Source organism: Labeo rohita, chromosome 23, assembly GCF_022985175.1.
Source record: "Labeo rohita strain BAU-BD-2019 chromosome 23, IGBB_LRoh.1.0, whole genome shotgun sequence".
NCBI lineage: Eukaryota > Metazoa > Chordata > Actinopteri > Cypriniformes > Cyprinidae > Labeo > Labeo rohita.
Window position 1 is genome coordinate 2,348,663 of NC_066891.1, and position 27,293 is coordinate 2,375,955.

A 27,293-nucleotide genomic window follows, 5' to 3' on the forward strand; every position below is an offset into this window, starting at 1 on the left:
AAGGCAGAAATATATTGGCAAGTCTCAACCAAATCAATTGGCTTTCAATTAGCATTGAGCGGCGAGAGGATAAACAAAGACTTCAGGATGGGAACAGAGGAATATGGGAGAGGAGAGAACAGCTGAGAGGAGATTAAACTACTGATGGCCAACAGAGAGAAAGACAGAGCAGAAACTGATCTACTGACAGCTGAACACACAGCACGTCACACACACACACACACACTCATCCAAGAGCATCAGTTAATACACTACCATTGTTTATACATTATTTTGTGTTCAGCTGGATTATATTACACAATGACCTTTATAATTATCACCTCTCTCCCGGGCCTTGGGCTACTTTCCATCTGAAATGGATTAGCGTTGGTCACAGAATAACAAGAATCCCCTAATAATGACCGTTAGTAACTAAAGACATCAAGACCTTATAGGTGAATCTCATGAAAAAATTAAAAAAAACAAATAAGAAATTATATTTCTTATGATTACAATAAGAATCGAAAAGATATTTCTGCATTATACATTTTCTGAAATCTTATGCGTAAATATGCGCTAAATTGCATACAATTTCAGGAAATAAATCTGAACACTGAATAGAGCCAGGTTTAAAATTTTTGTTTGATTTTGTTGGCATGTTAGAGTCAAAGATTTTTACTGAAGGGATTTTAGATTTCTCTTTTTATCGCTCCATAAATCAAAAATTTGATTTATACAAATACATTTTCACATTTTAATGAAAAAAATGTTATATAAATCAGTCAGAAAGATATATGAACAAACCCTTCAGTAAAAACCTTCAGAACATAGATATGAAAAAAACTGCTAAGTTTGGTGCAAATAAGTGGTGCTGAAGTGGAGAAAAAACTTCTAAAGATACGTATTGTAACGGAAATATACAGACACAAATAGACAGTGTAATAAAATAAACGTTTTAATATGTATTTTTTCTTTCCAAATAGTCTGAAAAAAGATTCTGTTTTAACAAAAAAAAAGAAATTCAACAGAAAGTATGAAAGTAATGATAAATAATAATATAAGGGGGAAAAAGTCACCATGTATTTAGAAATGAAATGTTATATAAATCAGCCTGAATGAAATATAAACAAACCCCACAGTAAAAACCTTCAGGTATGAATAACACTGCTAAGTTTGATGTTTGTAAGTGCTGCTGACGTGGAGAAAAAACTTTTAAAGATATGTATTGTAAATGAAATCTACAGACACAAATATATGGGATTATTTTTGTGCCAATAAGAATGAACGTAACTTTATAAAACTGAACGTAACTTTCCAAGAAACGATCAAAAATATGCCACTGCAAAAGAAGAAAAACACAATGAAAATGAAAAAACGAACTCAGTCGCACGAATTTAACATGCTCTTCAAATATGCTTCATTCTTTGTTAATGATTTTCAAAGAATCGTTTTCGCGAATCATGGATTCTGAATGCGTTGCCACAGCTTTCGCTTACGCTTCGCAAATTTTCGTCTGCTGTTTTGGCACAAACCTCTCGTGGGGGCGGGCTTAACAGCGATCTACTCTGATTGGCTAATGAGCTTTTGATGGACAGTTGCTCTCTGACCTGGAAGCACGGACGGTGACGTCAGTGGCGCACATATTAGAAAAAAGTTGTTGCGGTGTGCAATACGTCGTGCTTTGTTTATATTAAGTATTAATGTTATTAGTATTTCACCTACGGTCGTCTCTTAGTTTCTAAAGATGAGCTCCCAGGAGAGACACGGAGCGGCATCATCTTCCACCTCAGCTTGTCCCTCAGGGCAGCTTGAAGTTCGTGTTGCTAAAGTAACGTTAATCAATAACATCGATAAAAGTTTTATTCATGTACAGTGTGCAACAGTTCTGATAGTTTCTATAAACAAAGCACGACGTATTGCGCCACTGACGTCACCGTCCGTGCTTCCAGGTCAGAGAGCAACTGTCCATCAAAAGCTCATTAGCCAATCAGAGTAGATCGCTGTTAAGCCCGCCCCCACGAGAGGTTTGTGCCAAAACAGCAAACGAAAATTTGCGAAGCGTAAGCGAAAGCTGTGGCAACACATTCAGAATCCATGATTCGCGAAAACGATTCTTTGAAAATCATTAACAAAGAATGAAGCATATTTGAAGAGCATGTTAAATTCGTGCGACTGAGTTCGTTTTTTCATTTTCATTGTGTTTTTCTTCTTTTGCAGTGGCATATTTTTGATCGTTTCTTGGAAAGTTACGTTCAGTTTTATAAAGTTACGTTCATTCTTATTGGCACAAAAATAATCCCATACAAATAGACTGTGTAATAAAATAAACACTTAAATATGTATAGTATTTTTTCTTTCCACATAGACTAAAAGAAGATTCTGTTTTCACTAAAAAAAAAAAAACCTATGAAATTCAGCAGAACGTATGAAAGTAATGTTAAAACATAATATATAAAATATAATATAGATAAATTGCAATAAAACAAACACTCAAATGTGTATTTTGGATGTTTTTTTCCACTGGTCTGAAACAACAATTTATGAGCCCAAATCGTGCAAAATATTAAAAGTAACCATTGGATGCTTTTGCCTATTTTATGATGACAGATTTTTGGCAGTGTGAAATTATTTTACACCCAAAACTGAATTATTCCAATGCAACAAATATCTATAAGATAAGATTTGTACAAATATTTCTCATTAATACAACCTAATACATCAGCATCATAAAAAATAATTATCAAAATAACAACAAACGTACAAACAAAATAACAAATAAACGTACAAAAAGTATTGAATATCAACTACACAGTTACAATTTTACTTTGCAGTGTATTTAATTAACCATTATATCAAAAATTTTTGCATTACGGTAAATAGAATTTGTAGAGTTAGAGGTCGTTAACACGTAGTGCTTTTTCATTGTTTTTCTACGTAAATACTGTGCCGACGTCTCACATCTTTTGCAGCATCTTGAAATTACATTCTAAATATGCATGTTAAAAGATGGTAAACTTTATAAAAAAAAAAGTCTCTAGATCTTGTGCTTTTTTCCCTCTACAAAACTCTCCTAAGTCCCATGTTTTCAATTTAAAATTATAAAATAGATTTCTGGTTGCCCTGCTACTCACATCTTACAATATATTTATTGATGGTTTCACAAATGACATGTTTTTAAATGTTTTGTTTTTAAATATTGTTATTCCAAATTAATGGGTGTTGTTTACAAGATTTCCAAGACCATTTTAACACATTAAAATACAACTGGCTTTATATAGTGTAATCGGAACAACAATTTTTGCAACCCCAGAGTCCGGATAATTTACAAATGGTTCCCAAAATACTACAAATAGTCCATCCTAGAGTGAATCTCTTCACTCTTTTTCAGTGGCTTTAATCCCTTTAGCATCTCACGTTTTTAAAAACGCAATAATGCTTTCTGTGTGAATGGCCTTTTAATGTGCATCACTGTCATGGAAATGTCACAGTGCAAATGGTTTTCATTTTCTTTAGGCAAAATGTTATCATTTTGGGGTTCAATATGACCCCAACTTTACAATTTTCCTGATATTCACCCCTAAGACTCATTGTGAGAAAGCACACATCTTACCCAATGATCACACCACCAGACTTCCTCAACACACACACACACACACACACACACACACACACACGCCGCGGTGTTAGTGGGGCATCAGAGTGTGAGAGATAGATGAAGGAGTAAAAATAACCTGATCCCCCGAGACTTTTACCACACCCTCATACAAAATGTACAGAGAGGGAGAGAGGCTGCAGGTCGACTTCACACACCTCAACACACACACATCCCTACAATACATAGAATCGCCGGAAGACGTACATTCCACCACATTCATAAGTCATGAACAAGATCTTTAAAAATGCAACGTTCATGTTAAATATAAAGACCTTGACTGAATATTGTAGAATAGAGACAAAGAGATACACTACCGGTCAAAAGTTTGAGGCTGCGAGATTTTGCTGCATTTATTAGATCAAAAACACAGTAAAACAGTAAATATGTATATACTTTAAAACTGCTGTTTTCTATGTTAATATATTGTAAAATGTTATTTATTTCTATGATCAAAGCTGAATTTTCTGATCTTTCAGAAATCCTTCTCATTTGCTGATTTGCTGCTCAAGAAGCATTTCAATGTTGAAAAAAGCGCTGCACAATATTCTTGCAGAAACTGTCAACAAAAAGTTCAAAAGTACAGCATTTATTTGAAATAGAAATATTTTGTAACAAGGGCTGTCAAAAAAAAATCGTGATTAATCACATGAAATTACATTCTAAATATGCATGTTAAAAGATGGTAAACGTCAAACTTTTTTCCCCCTATAAAACTCTCCTAAGTCCCATGTTTTCAATTTAAAATTATAAAATAGTTTTCTGGTTGCCCTGCTACTCACATCTTACAATATATTTATTGATGGTTTCACGAATGACATGTTTTTAAATGTTTTGTTTTTAAATATTGTTATTCCAAATTAACGGGTGTTGTTTACAGGATTTCCAAGACCATTTTAACATATTAAAATACAACTGGCTTTTAATCGGAACAACAATTTTTGCAACCCCAGAGTCCGGATAACTTACAAACGGTTCCCAAAATACTACAAATAGTCCATCCTAGAGTCCATCTCACACATCTTACCCAACGTAATTAATCGTGATTAATCGCAAACAAAAAAGTTTGAGTTTGCCTAATAACTGTGTGTACTGTGTGTAATTATTATGTATATATAAATACAAACAAATAAATGTATATATTTAAGACAAATGTGTTATTTATTTACAAAATATTTTTATTTATATATATATATATATATATATTATATTATATAAAAATTATAATAAATACATATACTTGTAAATATTTCTTAAATATATATATGAACGTGTTTGTATTTATATAGACGTAATAATTACACACAGTACACACACACATATATTAGGCAAACTCAGACTTTTATTTTTTATGTGATTAATTGTGATTCATTGTGATTAATCGCGATTAATCATTTGACAGCCCTATTTGTAACATTATAAACGTCGCTGAAAAATAAATAACTCACTGACCCCAAACTTTTGAAAAAGTGTATTTTAGTATAATAAAATAAAGCGGCTTATTAAACACATTAAAGACTCTTAAAAAAAAAAAATTAAAACAAATACCTAAACTACTCACTGAGGCACATAATATAAAATAAATATAGACAAACACAACTGTATATTCTTCCACACAAATTTCCACTAAAAACATACCAGCACTTCTGTGTTTAAGGCCAGGATATTATTCTGCCAAAAGCAAAACGCAGTAACTGCACACTTTGTCAGAATGAAATTATGACAAATCAGGTTCCTCAGAGTGTGATCGGACGACAATGACTCAACCACACACACTTGGAGAAAATAAGTGCGAATTCAATTCAAAACTCAATTTTCAGCCTTCTATTTCAGATAAACAGTCACATGTTAATGCATTCGCTCTGTCTGACATCAAAAATAAGTCAAAACATGAATTGTTTTTGCTGCTTAGTCTCAATAAAAGCTCTTTTAGGCTTGAGTTCTGAAGACTACAGTAAGTTCTCATGGTACATCAAACTCTTGTTTCAAATGATCAAGCAAAATTCAATTTTTCATTACGTGACCCCATTAAGAGCATCAAGAAACAAGGCCATAAAAAGCATTTGTGACAAATGATGGAAAAACACAGGATAAAAAGGGGATTTAGTGCATGAAGTGCTCCTTTATCCTGTATTTTCCGCATCATTTCTCTGTTTTAGCCTATTTTTTCAGTCTGGTGTGGTCTGCCGGTACTCACCTTCCCCCACAATCCCAAGAACCTCAAACCTGTGCATCACATCACTGGAGGCCGGGTTCCTCATCCAGTCAAACGGCCGCCGGGCGACGGAGGAGGAGGAGGAGGGGCTCACGGGGGCGAGTGGTCGTCGTGGTTACGGGCTGGCATGGGGCGGCCTGGTGCGGAATCATGGTGGAGTGGATCACCGAGAGCCTTTGAGCATGATGATGTCTGTCACACACACCTGCACCTGAGGAAACACACGAGACGCGTGACACAGATGTTTCATACCAGGGCGTTGCTATGCATCACTAAATGCATGATTTTATGCATCACCAAAAGCATAAATAAATAAATATTGCCCAAAATATCAAATATATGGCAAAACCAATTAGAATGTAATTAAATTTAATTAAATTATTTGTTTTGTTTTGTTTTTTTTCATACATATCTGATCATACTGATTAAATGAACACAATAAAATATTGCCAGAAATATCAAATCTGTCAATACCGATAAATAAATATTGCCGGAAATGTTAAATATCTACCAATACAAACAAACAAACAAACAAATAATGCTAGAAATATCAAATCAATCAATATCAATAGATAAATTGATTGTAAAATACTTAAAGGAGAAGTCCACTTCCATAACAATAATTTACAAATAATTTACTCACCCCCCTTGTCATCCAAGATTTTGAGCTTCCAAAATGTAGTTTAAATGCAGCTTCAAAGGCTCTAAATGATCCCAGCCGAGGAAGAAGGGTCTTATGTAGGCAAACGATCAGTTATTTTTTACGGAAAATAAAAATTTGCATACTTTTTTTTTTAAGTACAAAAGCTGGTGTAGCACAGGCTCTGGGATGCGCGTTCTTGAACGATTCATTCATTTTGAACGGATCTTTAATGTGACTCGGGAAGAATGAGTCGTCTCGGGGAGTGATTCGTTCAGTCGCGCATGTGCAACATCCTATTAGGTTCTGTACTGGAATTAGTTCACCTGTTTCGAGTCTTTGGGTTTTTCAAGTCGTTTGTTCATCTTATGGGGCTGTCACGTGATGAACAAATGACTCAAAACTTGTCGGATAAGAGGTGAGGTGAGTGAATCATAGACTAAAGACCCAGGTAAACAATGAATGAATCTTTTCTGTTTCTTATAGCATTATAGTTTTGTCTTGTTTGTAGTGTGATCAACGTTTGTGTAAGCAGTAGATGTGTTAGGGAAGTAACACGTAACATTTTAATTATATTTTGCTAAAATGAACGAAATGACTCGAAAAAAGATTCGTTCATTTTGCTGAACGAGACTCAAAGGTAAAATGATCCAAACTTCCCATCACTACTATGAATCATGTCTTAAGTTCATTGTCTTTGTACTGAGTATGGCGAAAAACTCCATCTTATTTTCTCCTACAACTTCAGAATCGTCCGACATCATTGTACCTTTTTGTTTGTAAACAGCGTTTGACTTACTTGCACTTTCTTAGTCCTTACGCGTTCGCTTTGTAAACACTGGGTCTGTAGTTCCGCGTGACCTTTCGTGATTCAATAATACGTGGATGCGCTTCCCAGAGCCTGTGCTACACGAGCTTTTGTGCTTAAAAAGTATACAAATTTTTATTTTTCAAAAAAAATGAACAAATGTTTTGCTAGATAAGACCCTTCTTCCTCGGCTGGGAAAGGTTTAGAGCCTTTGAAGCTGCATTTAAACTACTTTTTGGAAGTTCAAAATCGGGGCACCAATCAAGTCCATTATATGGAGAAAAATCCTGAAATATTTTCCTCAAAAACCATTATTTCTTTACGACTGAAGACAGAAAGACATGAACATCTTGGATGACAAGGAGGTGAGTAAATTATAGGGCTGCACGATTAATCGAATGCGTTTATGAGGCGCACTTAGTCAGTAAAGCCGGTACTTTGATTAGTAGTAAAGCTCCATCACGTGCGTTCAGCTGGAGCGGCAATTAATACACAGAGCCGTAAATCACTGAGCTACGCCAAATCGCGCTCATAATCGAATGCGACTCATCTGCGGTTATGAGCGCGATTTGACTGTGTATTAATTGCCGCTCCAGCTGAACGCACGTGATGGAGCTTTACTACTAATCAAAGTACCGGCTTTACTGACTAAGCGCACCTCATAAACGCATTCGATTAATCGTGCAACCCTAGTAAATTATTTGTAAATTGTTGTTCTGGAAGTGGACTTCTCCTTTAATATCTGGCAATATCAATATTGACAAATGACAAAATCAAATATATTGTCTAAAATATCAAATAACACCAATTAAGTAAGCAAGCAAGTAATGAACAAAAAAAATAAAAAAATAAATAAATAAAGCTGGAAATATCAAATATTTGATATTACTGATAAATGAATGAACACATGAACGAACAAACAAATTAATAAGTACTGCCAGAAAAAACTGCTAATACTAACTAAAAAAAACAAATAAATAAATAAATTAATTAATTAATATTGCTAGGAATATTTAAATATCTGCCAATACCTATAAATAAATGAATAAAAGAATGAATTAATGAATAATAAATAAATAAATAAATATTGCTAGAAAATCAAAAATCTGCCAATACTAACTAATTAACTAACTAGCTAACTAATAAATAATAAATAAATAAATATTTCTAGGAATATTTAATAGCTGCTATACAGATAAATAAATAAATGAATAAACAATGAATTAATAAATAATAAATAAATAAATAAATAAATATTACTGGAAAAATCAAAATCTGCCAATAGTAATAAATAAATAAATAAATAAATAAATATTGCTAGGAATATCTAAATATCTGCCAATACTGATTAAGTCTGCAAAAACCAATAAATAAATGAATAAAATAATAAATGAATGAATAATAAATTAATAAATATTGCCAAAAATATCAAAGATCTGCTAATACTAATAAATAAATAAATACTGCTAGGAATATCTAAATATCTGCCTATACCAATAAATTAATTAATTAAAAAAAAAATACACATTTATGAATAATAAATAAATAAATAAATACTGCTGGAAATATCAAATATCTGCCAATACTAATAAATAAATAAATATTGCTAGGAATATCTAAATATCTGCCAATACCAATAAATAAATGAATAAAATAAAAAAATTAATTAATAACAAATTAAAAAATATTGCCCGAAATATCAAAGATCTGCCAACATTAATAAATAAATAAATAGATAAATAAATATTGCTAGGAATATCTAAATATCTGCCAATGCTGATACATAAATGAATAAAATAATAAATTAAAGAATAATAAATAAATAAATATTGCCAGAAATATCAAAGATCTGCCAATATTATTAAATAAATAAATAGATAAATAAATATTGCTAGGAATATCTAAATATCTGCCAATGCTGATACATAAATGAATAAAATAATAAATTAAAGAATAATAAATAAATAAATATTGCCAGAAATATCAAAGGTCTGCCAATATTAATAAATAAATAAATAAATAGATAAATAAATATTGCTAGGAATATCTAAATATCTGCCAATACCGATGCATAAATGAATAAAATAATAAATTAAAGAATAATAAATAAATAAATATTGCCAGAAATATCAAAGATCTGCCAATATTAATAAATAAATAAATAAATAGATAAATAAATATTGCTAGGAATATCTAAATATCTGCCAATACCGATGCATAAATGAATAAAATAATAAATTAATGAATAATAAATAAATGAATACTACCAGAAATATCAAATATCTGCCAATACTAACAAATAAATAAATAATGCTGGATATATGAAATAGACAGATAGATAGATAGACGGACGGATGGATGAATGAATGAACAGTATTACATTTATCATCTAGTAAACAATATGGAGACAATATATTGTGCATCTCGTTACACATCATGTGTTCAACACTTAGCAAACATCTGTACGGAGGTGACAGAAAACTAGCATCTGCTGTTTAAAACGATACTTGACCAAATGGTTGCCAGGGTCTTCTAGGTGGTTGCTAGGTGATTGTTTACCGCTTCCACCAAACGCTCTCCAAAACAAAACAAAACAACGAATCCAAAACCAACATCTCAGTAGAGTGTGTGCCTTCATCTCAGTGTTTCTCAGTGGCAGTGTGTTGTGTTTAATGTGTGGCGGCAGAGATCAGTGTTTGAGCGCGTGTGGGTCACAGATAATTAGGATGCAGCTATAAATAGTCCACGACAGAAGAATATTCAGCGCCCTTAAAGAGCGACACGCTGAACTGAAGGAGAGAGTCGGCCGAGACTCGACGTGTCCAGCGGACGCATGAAACGACTTACGTAACAGCGAAGAACTGAGTTCAGACGAGCACAAATACATCACAAACGTCTGCCATTGCATGTTAGTGCTCAATATAGAAAGATCCTGGCTATGTAGAACGCATATAAAAATTATTTCATAATAAAGATAAATTTAACAATATTTTCATGTTACAGCCGATAACTGATAAATGGATTATGTTTCAAATCTATAGCATACTGCAACTAAAACAAATAGTTTGCATGCTAGTAATCTAAGTGTATTTCACAATATTACATTGCACAGTATGAAAAAAAAATAAATAAATGTTCCTTTTAAAATCTGCAGATAGCCATTGAACTATAAATAAATGCTTTTCAAAATATAAAACATATGCAAATAAACAACAAAAAATGCCAATACTGTTAAAAATTGCTGTCAATAATGATTAAATAAATATTTGTCCGAAATATCAAATATATGTGGATAACAATTAAAATATAAATACATGAATTAGTATTACCTGAAATCGTAATGTAAAAATCAAGGAAAAAATAAAATAAATAAATTAAAAATGACCTAAAATATAAAATATCTGCCAATACAAATTAAATAAATAAATAAAAACCCATGAAATATGAAAGATTTGCCAATATCAATACAAAAAAATGAAAAATAAATAAATAAATATTGCTGTAAATAACAAATATCTGCCAATATGACTGTTAATAAATAAATAAATATTTTTGTAATTATTTGCCGATACAGATTATAAATAAGTAAATAAAAAGCAATAACACTTAAAAAATAAATGAGTTAATTAGTTAGCATTACCTGAATTATCAAATACATGCCAAAAAATAATAAATAAATAAATAAATAAATAAATATCGCCCAAAATATAAAATATCTGCTAATACTGATAAAATAAATAAATAAATCACCCATGAAATATGAAATATTTGCCAATATCAATACAAAAAAAAATAAATGTGTATTTTTTACATATTTACATGTAAAAAATATCTGCCAATAAATAACAAATAACAAATATCTGCCAATACGATGGTAAATTAAATATTTCTATATTTTTTTGCCGATACAGATTATAAATAATAAATTGCAATAACACTTAAAAAAAATTAATTAATTAATTAATTAGCATTACCTGAATTATCAAATACATGCCAAAAATCAAATAAAAATAAACAAACAAATAAGAAAACAAATAAATAAATATTTATTAAATACATAAAATATCTACCAATACCGATAAAATAAATAATAAATAAATATTGCTGCAAATAACAAATATCTGCTAATACGACTATAAATAAATATATAAATAAATATTGCTGCAAATAACAAATATTCGCTGATATGATCATAAATAAATAAATAAATAAATAAATAGCACATTTATGCCAATAACAATTAAAATAAACAAATTAATCTGTATTATTCAAATATGTGCCAAATTCCAGTAAAAATAAATAAATAAATAATATTGCCCAAAATATAAAATACCTGCAAATGCAGATTAAATAAATAAATAATCACCCAATAAATATGAAATATTTGCCAATATCAACACAAAAAAATAAAAAATTAATATTGCTGTAAATAACACATCTGCCAATACAACTATAAATAAATAAATACTGCTGTAAATAACAAATATCTGTTAAAATCGATTATAAATAAATAAATATTTATTTACTAACCAACCAATAAATAAATCAATAAGTGATCATTGATGGAAACATCAAATATCTACCAATATAAATATAAATAAATACATACATAAATAAATATTTATTTATCAATCAACCAATACCAACCAACCAATAAATCAATCAATCAATAAGTAAGCGATCGCTGATGAAAACATCAAATATTTGCCAAAACCAACAAATAAATAAATGAATAAATAAAAATCACACATACTGTATTACCCAGTAACTGATATGGGGTGACACTGTATTGTGTATCTCTAACACAGCTTATAAAACACATCATTTAACAGTGCAGCCAACATCTTTACGACGGTGCCAGAAAACCAGCATATTTGCGTAGGAAAAGCTTTGCATGCTAGAGGTGGGTTGACTAATCTTAAACTGAAGGTGAGGGGTGTTATGGAATATTATGGAGTTTGATATGAATGTTTTCAACATAAGTTAGGGCTGCACAATCAAAAACAAGGAAGACTATCAGACTATCAGAAGTCTTTCAGGTAACCTGTTTGAACATAATCATTGTTGCCAAAAAATTGCCAAAAATGGATTTTCCTGAAGCATCTCAGATGTCCATGTGGTGTTTCTGGGTGTCAGTACTGCTCTACTCACAAGCAGATGGATGTCTATATGTTTGTCTGCGTGTGAGCGTGTGTTTCCGCTGGCGTGGAGTTACTGCATGTCATCACTTTAGACCAAAATGCCAACAACGGACCAATGGAGCGAGACAGACCCGTCACATCAGTGTGATTACACGGAGAACTCAGATCAAGAAAACAAACACACTTTTACCAATATCACACACAGATGACCAGATGACATGAAGATCAAGGTATGATGGATCGTTCATCAACGATTAGTTTATTTTGTCTGTCAAGGGACAAATGAATGAAACATTAAGATTAGAAGGGACTAGAAAGAGTTGAAATACTCATTTTTATTTATATTTGGCTGTATTACAATGAATTTCTCATTTGTAATAAGCCTGAAATATCAAATATTTGACAGTGTTAACAAAAAATTAAATAATTGCATTATTATTGCCCAAAATATAAAATATCTGCCAATACCAAATAAATAAATATCACCCAAAATGTTCAATATCTGCCCATAAAAAAATCTAGAAATAATCAATAAATTAATAATCTGCAAACACCAATTAAATAAAAAAAAAAATGCATTAATCAATTAATTAAGTAATACATAAATAGATACATACAGCCCAAATTTTGAAATATCTGCCAATGCGGAAAATAAATAAATAAATAAACAAATCAATCAATCAATCAATCAATCACCTATAAAATATTAAATATATACCAGTACCAATTAGAAATAAATAAATAATAAATAAATAAATATTTCCAGAGCTATCAAATCTCTGGCAATATAGATATAAATAAATAAATAAATAAATAAAAGTGCCTAAAATATGAAACGTGCCAATACAGATTAATAAATAAAAATAAATAAATGTCACCCAAAATATTAGTTATCTGCCAAAATGGATTAAAATAAATTAATAAGTACTGCCAAAATATTAAATATCTGCCTATACTGATGAATTATGATTAGAAAATTTATTTTATAAAAATCACAAATCACCAAAATATTTGTGGTAAATATCAAATATTTGTGAATGTTAACAACAAATTAAATAATTACATTAATATTGCCCAAAATATAAAATATCTGCCAATAACAAACAAACAAACAAAATAAATAAATAAATAAATAAATATCACCCAAAATGTTCAATATATGGATATATGGATTTTAAAAAATAAATAATAATAATAATAAAAATCAATCAATCAAATAAATATTTTAGAACTATCAAATCTCTGGCAATACAGATGAAATAAAATAAAATAAAAAAAATAAAATAAAAAAGTGTCAAAAATAGGAATCATCTGCCAATACAGATAAAAAATAAATAAATGTCACCCAAAATATAAATTATCTGCCAAAATGGATTAAATAAATAAACAGGTACTGCCAAAATATTAAATATCTGTCAATGCTGATGAATTAGGATGAATAAAATAAAAATAAAAATCACAAATCACCTAAATATTTTGCACCCCTGATACAGTCAAATGAACGATTCGTTCATTTTGCATCTGTCAAATGACAAATGAATGAAAGTATCAGACTAAAATGTTTACCTCTCATAATTGCATACATAAACCTGTTCATAAATTTAGCTATTGAAAATTAACCTTCTAGGTTTAATATATTTGATTACAGTCACAGTTTTACGTCAGTTTTAGTTATTTATTTCAAGTAGAAACACTTCCAATGTTCACTTTTAATCCAACTTTTTCATGTAATTCATATGAATATTATCCATTTAATAAAGTTTATTCAATAAGTCCTCAAGGACTTATTTTTTTTAAGCCAAAATAAGTTCAGGAAATGGATTTCTGTCTTCATGACCTTTGATGAAAGTCTCTGAGAGAGTCAATGCAGGTCATCCTGTCACATCCCGTCTCCAAGAGCGTGTTAACTTAACATCCTCACGCACAGACAAATGAACAATAAAAATGCCAAAGCAGTCTGATTTTTACTGCGTATGAGCTCTGAACTCGGACTAATTCAATCAGGCCTCTATGAAAGAGCTAAAAATACAGCCGTCAGCCTATAAATGTCAGAAATAGCAGACCGGCAAACGCTCCGGCTGAAGAAAATAAGGCCGCTTTGCAGTTTTGCAGCACAAACGCTTTCGGCCGTGAATCTGCCACAGATTTGGACGAGAGTGGCGAGAGGTTTATGAGCGGACATCAAAAACGGGTTCAAAGGAGATTTGAACGTTCAGCCGCCTGTTTTTGCATACGAAGAAAGTCGGATGCTAGAAACGAACGAATCTTCTTTAAGGTGTTCTGGTTTCCAACTGGACGACACCTACTGACACACGTCTAAACTCACCGTGTGTTTCTGGGTTCAGTCCCTAGAGTCAGACGCACAGAATGAGAACACGTAAGGAGGACGAGGGGAACAAATGACAGAGAGACGACTATAAGCGCCTTCAGAACAGAAAACAATGACTGGCCTTTTGAAATCATTTGCATTTCTAATTGTTTTCAGAGAAAACTCCCGAAAAGATGACGCGTTCTCTGAGTGATGCTGCATTTCTTTATTCGAAAGTGTGTTTTGTTTCTCAGACCAGACTTGATCTTATTTTAAACTTATTTTAAAGCTGAACAGCATCTTTTCAGTGTTAAATGAGTTTCAAACAGGTTTTCTAAACACTCCCCTCATCTGTCATTGGTCAGCCAAAGAGATAGTCCCGCCCTAAACTCACACCATTAGTCGAGTCAATCAGCGTCACCCTCAGGAAATCCAGATTTGGAGAAATGTAGCATTCCATCACTTGCTCACCAATGGATGTGAATGGGTGCCATCAGAATGAGAGTCCAAACCACCCCAAACCCATGCCATTGGTCGAGTCAATCAGTGTCACCCTCAGGCCATCCAAGATGTAGATGAATTTGTTTTTTCATCAGATTTGGAGAAATGTAGCATTCCATTGCTTGCTCACCAATGGATGTGAATGGGTGCCATCAGAATGAGAGTCCAAACCACCCCAAACCCATGCCATTGGTCGAGTCAATCAGTGTCACCCTCAGGCCATCCAAGATGTAGATGAATTTGTTTTTTCATCAGATTTGGAGAAATGTAGCATTCCATTGCTTGCTCACCAATGGATGTGAATGGGTGCCATCAGAATGAGAGTCCAAACCACCCCAAACCCATGCCATTGGTCGAGTCAATCAGTGTCACCCTCAGGCCATCCAAGATGTAGATGAATTTGTTTTTTCATCAGATTTGGAGAAATGTAGCATTCCATTGCTTGCTTACCAATGGATGTGAGTGGGTGCCGTCAGAATGAGAGTTCAAACAGCTGCTAAAAACATCACAATAATTGGTCAGCTAAACAGATAGCCCCGCCCTAAATTCACACCATTGCTCGAGTCAATCAGTGTCACCCTCAGGACATCCAAAATATATAGATGAGTTTGTTTCTTAATCAGATTTGGAGAAATGTAGCATTCCACTACTTGCTCACCAATGGATGTGAATGGGTGCCATCAGAATGAGAGTCCAAACTGCTGATAAAAACATCACAGTAATCCATAAGTAATCCACACCATTCCAGTCCATCAATTAACATCTTAAGAAGCCAAACTGCATTTTTTCAGTGTTAAAAAATTAGTTTCAAACAGGTTTCCCAAATACTGCCTACAACTGCCATTGGTCAGCCAAACAGATAGCCCCACCCCAAACTCACGCCATTAGTTGAGTCAATCAGTGTCACCCTCAGGCCATCCAAAATGTAGATTAGTTTGTTTCTTCATCAGATTTGGAGAAATGTAGCGTTACATCTCTTGCTCACCAATGGGTGTGAATGGGTGCCGTCAGAATGAGAGTTCAAACAGCTGATAAAAACATCACAATAATACACAAATAATCCACACCACTCCAGTCCATCAATGAACATCTTGAGAAGACAAACTGCATCTTTTCAGTGTTAAATAATCAGGTTCAAACAGGTTTCTCAAACACTGGCCACGTCTCCCATTGGTCAGCCAAACAGATAGCCCTGGCCCAAACTCACACCAGTGGTCGAGTCAATCAGTGTCATCCTCAGGCCATCTAAGAAATAGATGAGTTAATTTCTTCATCAGATTTGATGAAAAGTAGCATTGCTCAACAATGGATGTGAATGGGTGCCATCAGAATAAGAGCCCAAACAGCTGATAAAAAAAAAAAAAAATCATATTAATGCATAAATAATCCACACCACTCCAGTCCATCAGTTAACATCTTAAAAAACAAAAGCTGCATGTTTGTAAGAAACAAATCCATCAAGACGTTTTTAACTAAAACACGAGTCCATAATCCATAATAAGGCAAAAAAAGTCCATCTCCTGTTGTCTCTCACATCAAAATTCACCCATATGTTTGTTTAGAGCTGTTTTGGCTTGTAAACTGTGCTTGATCTGTGAAGATTTCTCTCCTAATTCAGACTAGATGTCTTTTTCCACTGGAAGAAGTGTTATTATGGCTTATGGACTTATATTTTAGTTGTCTTAAAAATCTTAAAACTCAGTTCGTTTCTTACAATCACGCAGCTTTTGACTTCTCAAGACGTTAAATGATGGACTGGAGTGGTGTGGATTACTTGTGGATTTTTGTGATGTTTTTATCAGCTGTTAGAACTCTCATTCTGACGGCACCCATTCACATCCATTGGTGAGCAAGTGATGGCATGCTACATTTCTCCAAATCTGATATAGAAACAAACTCATCTACATCTTGGATGATCCGAGGTGAAGTATATTTTTAGCAAATTTTATTTTTTGGGTGAACTACTGCTTTAAACCGGCATGCAAGAAAATATTTTAACATCCAAATAAAGTGACACACTTCACCTTAAACTTCATTCAAATAAGAGGTTGTTTTGAAGCAAAACCCTGCCGTATGAGAGAGGATAACAGAGGCTTCTTCTCTAAGACATGAAGAGAATCAATGACTTCCGTCCACTTCAACACAAGCACAGCCCAGACTGAGCACTTACAAGGTCAGCATGACCTCAAATGCTGAACAGACATGTAAAACATGAGGGATGCAGGCCAAAGATCCTCAGAATATCAAATTGCAACCTCAGACAACTTCAGACACAAAACACCCGTTCACTCGTCAGAACCAGAGGGACGAGAGTCCTTTAAGAGCAATGTTAAATAACAGGGTGTTCCCTAATCAAGAATGAGCTATGTTTATGAAATCACTATGAGAAGAAACAGCAGATGCTGTAAAACTTTCATTTTCATTTTGTCAAGTTCATTTATGCATACCCTGATAATGAAACCCAAGATCTTTGTGTTGCTAACGTCAAGCTTGTTTGAGAAATGCTTGACTGACAAAAAAATGCACAAAAATGAACAGCAATCTTTCCACCTAACATCTTTTATTTACAGTAAAAAAAAAAGGCAGCTGTGGTTGCCAATTGTACAAATTTAGCTTAAATTTAAAATAAAAAACATATATACTCTACCAATCAAAAGTCTCTTCTGCTCACCAAGCCTGCATTAATTTGATCCAAAATACAGCAAAAACAGTAAAATTCTGAAACATTTTAACTATTTAAATAACTGATTTCTATTTGAATATATTTTAAAATGTAATTTATTGCTGTTTTTTCAAAGCTTTTTTAGCATTATTACTCCAGTCTTCAGTGTCACATGATTATTCAGAAATCTTCCTAATATTCTGATTTGCTGCTCAAAAAACATTTTTATTATTATTATAATATTTAAAACAGTTAAGTAAATTTTGAGTAAGAATAAGATTTATTTTATTTTATTTTATTTTATTTTTTTGAGGTGGAAAGAAACTATAGAAATTAATACTTTTATTTAGATAAAAAATGCTTTAAATTGATCAAACGTGATGATAAAGACATTTATAATGTTACAAAATATTTCTATTTCAGATAAATCCTGTCCTTTCTATTCATCACAGAAACCTGAAAACATTCTACACAGCTGTTTTCAACATAATTATTTGAAATAGTAAAAATATTTAATAATTTTACTGTTTTTGCTGTACTTTTGATCAAATAAATGCAGGTTTGGTGAGCAGAAGAGACTTCTTTATAAAAAAAAAAAAAACATTAAAAATTTCACTGTTCAAAAACTTTTGACTGGTAATGTATTTCATTAACTGAAATAATGTTAATATACCAAAATACTAAAACTGGTTTTGTAACAACCAAGTAAAAACTAAAAATAAACAAACATAAAAAGGCATGAAGAAACTAATAATTATAAAAAAAAAAAAATTTAAAATCACAACCAATTTTTACAATGTAATTTGCATTATTTAGAGCAGAAGTAGATTTTAAAACAACTGTAGTATGACAACTAAACATGTAAAATAACAGAAAAGGTGCTTGGACATTATCCATTAATTTTATGGATTAACCCAAAACCTTAAACCCTGAAACACAACGAGCAAATTTCAAAATACAGGTAAAACACCTATAAAAAAATAGGTACAGATTAAAAAGACATTCATTTGAATAAATACAGCAACTTAATCTGAATTACTACTGTACATTGTGTTCTATTTTATGCTCTTTTTATATCAATTTATATTGAACATGCATTATATCAATAGATATTAAAGGAGTGGTTTTTATGTCTTAGTGACCAATTTTTATTGCAACTTTTTTCTTTTCTCGTCTTGTAAACTTGCCTGTTACATATAGATTTTATTAATCTTTTCACATCCAAAACTTTACAAGCAAACCACAATTTTTATGCAAAAGGTGTGAAAATATTGTTTAATTATGTACATTTAGTCTACATAAAATAGTATCCATGAAAATGTCCTTATCAAGAAAATATTTAAAATGTAATTTCCATCACACAATGTTACACATGATTTAAGATGTCAAAAAATGACAGAACTGTCCTGTGGTTCATGTATGTTCACTGGACATTGTTAGTAAACAAAAAGGCTACAGTTAACCTGTGAGAGTGTTTTAAGAGTATTTAAGTAGCAGTAATTGAAGAAACACCCTGCAACAATCCCCAGTCTGTGTAACTATAAACGGATCATGTAAGAGTCCTCGAAATGTGCCTGATGTGATGCTTATATGTTGATATATGACTAAGGCAGCGATCATTGACAGACTCAGTCACGCACATGAACGCATCTCGGTGTCTGCGTGTGTTTCTGCGCTTTGGCGTCGCAGTGAAGCTGATCCGCGCTGCGTGGGAGTCACACGCACATAGAAACACGGAGCTGAACCGCACAGCCAGCGCACTTCCAGCCCTGACACACTGTAATTATAACACACACAAACACCACAACACTGCAGTATAACAGCATGTCAAAGCGCCGCAGTCAAATCACGCACCACACTGCTGAAAGTCAGCGGCGTCGCGAGAGCGGATCACAAAATGAGCCGTGTACTCACGCGTTCCGGTGATCTGGACGCGGGTAAATCACTCACATCCCCAAACGCGCCCGAGAGAAACGCACCGATGTGTGTCAACCCACCCGCAACAACAGCAACAGTTTTCAGACTGGCGTCATTGGAGCCGATTCCAATGATTGACGTTGGAAGCGGACACGCCCTTTCTGGGATATACACCAATCAGGAGACCAGTAGCTCAAGGTGGGCGTGGCACACAGTAACATCTTAGAAGAGGACCACTGTAATACAATACAGATTTATTAAAAAAATATATAAAATAAATATATATATATAATAACAATAAATAAACAAATACAAAATTATTGATTTAGTATTTTCTTTTCACGTCAGTGAATTTGTAAATTAAAATATATAAATATATTTAAAAATTACACGTTTGTTTAATACAGTAAAAAAGTACTATCGTGAAATATGACAAATCATAATACTACAAGTCTCACCAACACTGCATTTGTTTGATCAAAAATACAGTAAAACTATAATGTCATGAAATATTATTAAAGTTTAAAAGAACTGTTTTATATTTTAATATATTTTAAATATATATATATATATATATATATATATATATATTCCTGAAAAATTATCAAAAATACAATAAAACAGTAATACAGTGAAATATTAATAATTAATTTAATTAATTAATAGTTTTCCATGTAAATATATTTTAAAATATAATCATTTTGAAAAAACATCTCACCAAAGCTGCATTTATTTGATCAAAAATATAGTAAACATCATAATATTGTGACCACTGTAACACAATATATTTTTAATAAAAAACTGACTAAACAATTATTTAACAAATATATATATATATATATATATATATATATATATATTAATAACAATACATAAATAAATAATTATTTATTTAGTATTTACTTTTCACATCAGTAAATTTATATATATATATATATATATACACACACACTACCGTTCAAAAGTTTGGGGTCAGTAAGACTTGTAATAGTCTTTAAAGAAGTCTCTTATGCTCATCAAGGCTGCATTTATTTGATTAAAAATATAGAAAAAAACAGTAATATTGCAAAATCAAAATGTTTTTACAATATAAAATAATGTTTTTTATTTTAACATACTTTAAAATAGAATTTATTCCTGTGATGAAAAGCTGAATTTTTATCAGCTGCTGTTACTCCAGTCTTAAGTGTCACATGGTCCTTCAGAAATCATTCTAATATGCGGATTTATTATTAGAATGATCAATGTTGGATAATATCAACAGTTGTGCTGCCAAATATTTTTTGGAACCTGTGATTTTTTTTTTTCAGGATTCTTTCATGAATAACAAGTTTAAAAAGTACAGTGTTTATTCAAAATATAAATATTTTATAACAATGTAAATTATTTATTATTAACTTTTAATAAACTTTTAATTATTAACTTAATACATCCTTGGTGAATAAAAGTATTAATTTCTTAAAAAAAAAAAAAAAGAAAAAGAAACAATAAAAATGTACTGACCCCAAACTTTTGAACGGTAGTGTATATATATATATATATATATATATATATATATATATATATATATATATATATATATATAAATTACACGTTTGTTTAATATAATATTTTTGAAAAAACATCTCACCAAAACTGCATTTATTTGATCAAAAATATAGTAAACATCATAATATTGTGAAATGTTATTACAATTTAATTCATTTAACTGTTATCTATGTTAATATATTTTAAAATATAATTCATTTGTATAATTCATGTGTAATGGAAAAGTTTGGTTTGGAATAATGATTTTTTTTTTTTTTTTTTTTTTTTAATAATAATTGATTTAATATTTTAAAAAGTCTCACCAAGGCTGCATTTATTTGATTAAAAATACAGTAAACATTGTAATATTGTGAAATAATATTATAATTTAAAATAACTGTTTTCTATGTTAATATATGTTAAAATAAAATTCATTTGTCTGATGGAAAATCTTGTTTTGGAATAATTCATTATTTATTTTTTATTCAAGAATTTTTTAATGTTTTTAAAAAATGTCTCACCAAGGCTCCATTTATGTGCTCAAAATACAATAAAAACAGTAATATTGTGAAATATTATTACAATTTAAAATAGCTGTTTTCTGTTTGAATATACTGTAAAATGTAATTTATTTCTGTGATCAAAGCTGAATTTTTAGCATCATTACTCCAGTCTTCAGTGTCACATGATCCTTCAGAAATCATTCCCAAAATGCTGATTTGTAAGAAACATTTTTGATTGATATTTGAATATTATATAAAATTTAAATTAAAATATTATATAATAAATACAAATATATATAAATATATATATAATATATAATATATATAAATAAATTGCATGAAACTGACAAAAACGCTGGATATATTACTTATGAAATGCAATATATTCACCTGTTAATAGATTTGCGGCATTAACACGATCAAATCACTCACACCACCTAGTGGACAAATGAGGAATAGCGATTATTTAAGATGGATCTATGGAGATATGGATGGATAGATAAAATATATGAAAAATAAATACTTTTGCAAAAAAACAATAATGCTTTTATAATACTTTTATTATGACAGAGATTGGTCATTGAAAATAAATAACCTTTTTATTAGTTATGTTAGATTTTAAGATATATCACCTGATTTCATTTCTGTCCATTGCATATGATGCTTTTTAAAATCCAACCTAGTTTTGGGAGAAAAAAAAAAAACAAACACGTTGGAAACGTTCACAATGGATTAGATAAATTTAAATCAGCTTAAAGGTCAAGATGATGATTTCCTTTTGAATAATGGAAATAAGCATCTTGACCTTCACAGCCTAAATGTCTCTTAAAGTCAACAAGTAGATTATTGTTTCTAGGTTTACAGGCTGTGTTACATCACATCCACCCGGTGAAGTCCAGAGATGTAGTTCATGTATTAGTCTACCTCATCTTCTAATGTCAAAGAGATACACCCACACCACAACTATAAAAACTCATCGCCAGACAGCCTGATGTCAGCCACCTACATGCTAGGAACAACCACACAACAAAGGGCCCAAACACAGGCAGCACTGAGGAAAAGAGGAAACAGAACAATATAAGAAAGCACCAATGAAATGATAATAAAATATGTGACAAAAATGTGTAAAATTTCAGAAACAGGCTAAATAGGCTAAATGTTTTTTTTTTTTTTTTACCAATGATTTAGCCAAGTTAAATAATTTTTTAAATCATTAAAAAAAAAAATTAACCAAGTTGTTTTTAAAACACAAAATTCGAAAATTTGCGTTATATGAGTTCATTTAAATATTTCAGTGAATTCTGTGCCCCAAATTAAAATTCCAACATCATTATCTTAGGACGTTCTCAGAACTTTGACTAAAGTCGTAGGTTTTCTCAACATAACGTTGATAAAATGTTTGTTTAAAATATTTTATTTCTAAAACATTTTATACCAGTCAAACGTTTTTGGACAGTAAGATTTTAATGTTTTTTAAAGAAGTCTCTTCTGCTTGCAAAGCCTGCATTTATTTGATCCTACATACATATATATTTTTCTATTTAAATTAACTGTTTTCTATTTGCATATATTTTAAAATGTAATTTATTCCTGTGATTTCAAAGCTGAATTTTCAGCATCATTACTCCAGTCTTCAGTGTCACATGATCATTCAGAAATCATTCTAATATGCTGATTTGCTGCTTAAAAACATTTATTATTATTATTATTATTATTATTATTATTATTATGTTGAGTAGAATATTTTCGGGTTTCTTTAAAGAATAGAAAGTTCAGAAGAACAGCATTTATCTGAAATAAAAATCTTTTATAACTTTATAAATGTTTTTATCATCACTTTTGATTCATTTTTATATAGAGAAAAAACATTATACTGACTCCAAGCTCAATGGTAGTATATAATATTGCAAACGTTTTTTATTTCAGATAAATGCTGATCTTTTAATCTTTCTGTTCATTAGGAATCCTATAATATTAATTTATATTAATATAAATATTTACTTATAATATTTTTTTCTTGAGCAGCAAATTAGCACAGGGAAAAAGATCACAGGAATAAATTACATTTTAAAATATATTATAGTAAAAATATTTCACAATATTACAGCTTTTGCTGTATTTTGGAGCAAATAAATGCAGGATTGGTGAGTAGAAGAGACGTCTTTAAAAAATAAATAATAAATAAAAACATTTATCTGACGTTTTTTATAATAACGTGTGCAAAATGATAAAACTGAGCGTTCCCTGAATGTTTGCATTTAAAAACAAAAATGTAAACATACAGAAAAACCCTTCTTAGAGCATATTTTAGTCTCATAAACAAGTAAACACGACAAAACTACACTGGCATACACCAGAACAATAAAAACAGCTTTATTAATTGATTAAATAGTCTTAAATACAAATTGCAGACGTTGTAACTGTTATTATCAGTTAATTAATTATTAATTAATTATAATAAGCGTACTGTTTACAGTTACATTAATTGTATTAAATTGTAATGCAGAATAACAAACGTCTGCGTATGACTGACAAAACCAACGCAACGCTGCTCTGCGTCTGCGCATGCGCAGTTCTGACCCAAACATGGCGACGGAGAGCTGTGAAAAGTGCTGAATTCTGTCTACATTTCGACAAAATCGCGAAGGTTGGTCGACATTTCTGCACTTATTTTATTTTCCTCCGTGCGTTGTGATATTAGTCGTTATATCAGATGCCAGCGATGAGCTTTTTTAAAGACTATATCTGATCATTTAGGCGTTTATTTTGCCTGATGTTCAGCACTTACTGAGCTGGTGGCGATTATTCATGTTGTTATTTGTGAAGTATCTGTGGATCCGGGCGGGACTGGTCAAATAAGGCGCAGATATTTTGTTTTTCGTCGTTATTGATCATATTGTTGATGATGTGTATGATCAGTGCTGTGTGTCGTCATCGCTGATGACGTTTGCTTTATTTCAGCTGTCAATCTCAGGCGTTTGTAAACACACTCTTATTCAGTCTCAAATCACTCAGGCTTCAGTTATTTATGTCGTATTTCCCTTTTTTGCGTTATTGCATCAGTAAAGCGTCCGTTTATCACCAATTTCACAGTTTGAAAAACAGATAACGTTTACAAAGTTTACGCTAAAATGCAGTACTTAGGGAAAAACTGTTTTACCATGTATTTTATATCATGTTTTTGTTGTTGTTGTTGTTTTTTCTCCAACACGTACCATGGTATTATATTAAGTATTTAGAAATTCCATATAAATGCCTTGAAAAATCATATAGTAATTATTAAATACTAGATTATGAATCAGATTGCCATAGTATCTGTTGTATTTAATATAAATATTTTTACATTGTTTATTAATTTATCATTTTATGTTTTACTACTTAACTGCTATCTATAAAATAGATTTATTTTCTTTCTTCAAGTGTTTTCATTGGATTACCTACACTTTTATTTTATATTACACTTTTTAATTATTATATATTATAATAAAAATATTATAGGTACTGTATTACTATGTAATAAAATTAAAATTATATTTCTGTTTATAAATTTGTAATTATCATACATTTCATGTGCAATTATTTATGTATGTCATTTGTTTATATAATAATTAATAATATTAAGAATATTTATTATTAACAATATTTGTAAAAGTTTAATATAAATGTGTAATTCTTAATTATTTAGCATAATTAATTTTTTTATGTTTATATCAATCAGTAGAGATAGTAGAAGTGTTTTCATTGGATTACTTACAATTTTATTATATATTACACTTTTTAATTATTTTGTATTATAATAAAAATATTATAGGCACTGTATTACTATATGTAATAAAATTAAAATTATATTTCTGTTTATAAATTTGTAATTATTATACATTTCATGTGCAATTATTTATGTATGGCATTTGTTTATATAATAATTAATACTATTAAGAATATTTGTTATTAACAATATTTGTAAAAGTTTAATATAAATGTGTAATTCTTAATTATTTAGTGTAATTATGTTTTTTATGTTTTTACCAACCATAAGAGATCAAGAGTTTCTTTCATTAGATTACTTACAATTTTATTATATATTACACTATTTAATTACTATATATTATAATAAAATATTATACACACTATATTACTACATGTAATAAAATTAAAATTATATTTCTGTTTATAAATGTGTAATTATCATACATTTCATGTGCAATTATTTATGTATAGCATTTGTATATATAATAATTAATAATATTAAAAATATTTATTAACATTTGTAAAAGTTTAATATAAATGAATAATTCTTAATTATTTAGCATAATTAAATTTTTTATGTTTATATCAATCAGTAGAGATAGTAGAAGTGTTTTCATTGGATTACTTACAATTGTATTATATATTACACTTTTCAATTATTATATATTATAATAAAAATATTATAGGCACTGTATTACTATATGTAATAAAATAAAAATTATATTTCTGTTTATATTAACATTTTTAAAAGTTTAATATAAATGAATAATTCTTAATTATTTAGCATAATTTTTTGTTTATATCAATCAGTAGAGATAGTAGAAGTGTTTTCGTTGGATTACTTACAATTTTATTATATATTACACTTTTTTATTACTATAGATTATAATATATGCAATATACTACTATATGTAATATTAAATTAAATTACGTTTCAGTTTATTAATTTTTTTAATTGCAACACATTTCATGTGTCATTACAGTATATATGTATATAATTTGTTCATATAATAATTAATTAATAATGTGTAATATTAACATTATTTATTCTTGATAATATGTTTTTATGCAAGTTATATATAAGTGTATATTTTTTTGTTACATTTAAAATGTAATTTAAGGTTAGATATAAGTTTATATATATAGCATAATTGCGTTTTTTATGTTTTGTATCACAAAAAAAATCCATTCCAATCTTAAAAGATCACATATTCATTCACATGTTGTAAAACGGTAGTAATTGTAGTACTTTGGTGGAAAATAATGATAAATTCATTATAAATAAATATGGGATCTCCTTCAAACAGTGTAAGAAACATTTTTAGAATATTTTTTCTTGTTTCTTATTATTTATTTTAGGAGCTTTTTTTGTTGTTGTTTTCGTAATTTTTATTTTTTTTATTTTTTTTTGTAAATGTAGAAGCTGTGAGTTTTTAGGTGGAAACTAGTTGCATGATAAATGAATGCAAGGGAATAGTGGCGGCTTGTGCAGGTGTGTGTTTGTGATGTAAATGTCTGGTGTTTGATGAATATTCTGCTGTGATGTGATGATGTTCAGGTGGAGGTTGTTGTGTTTGTGTAACTCTCATTTAATCTGGAGCATGTCTGTGATGTAGGAGAGAGAGAGAGAGAGAGAGGAGAGAGGAGAGAGAGAGAGAGAGAAAGAGAGAGAGAGAGAGAGAGAGAGAGAGAG

The 27,293-nt window shown here is 30.2% G+C and overlaps 2 protein-coding genes across 4 annotated transcripts in view; one reads left to right on the top strand and one right to left on the bottom strand.

Annotated features, from left to right (window-relative positions):
• Nucleotides 1-19,934, bottom strand: part of LOC127154766 (cyclin-dependent kinase-like 5) — a 77,862-nt gene extending 57,928 nt beyond the window's left edge. For all 3 annotated transcript variants that reach the window (XM_051096558.1, XM_051096559.1, XM_051096557.1), the window contains exons 1-2: nucleotides 19,821-19,934; nucleotides 5,829-6,057 (exon numbers count right to left, since the gene is read on the bottom strand). In XM_051096558.1, the coding sequence (XP_050952515.1) occupies nucleotides 5,829-5,892 (64 nt within the window). In that variant the 5' untranslated portion in view covers nucleotides 5,893-6,057; nucleotides 19,821-19,934. The remainder of the gene's footprint in view (nucleotides 1-5,828; nucleotides 6,058-19,820) is intronic.
• Nucleotides 19,935-24,341: 4,407 nt separating this feature from the next.
• Nucleotides 24,342-27,293, top strand: part of LOC127154954 (polycomb protein SCMH1) — a 36,126-nt gene continuing 33,174 nt past the window's right edge. Inside the window, exon 1 of the mRNA XM_051096839.1 lies at nucleotides 24,342-24,500. Within this exon, the coding sequence (XP_050952796.1) occupies nucleotides 24,354-24,500 (147 nt within the window). The 5' untranslated portion in view covers nucleotides 24,342-24,353. The remainder of the gene's footprint in view (nucleotides 24,501-27,293) is intronic.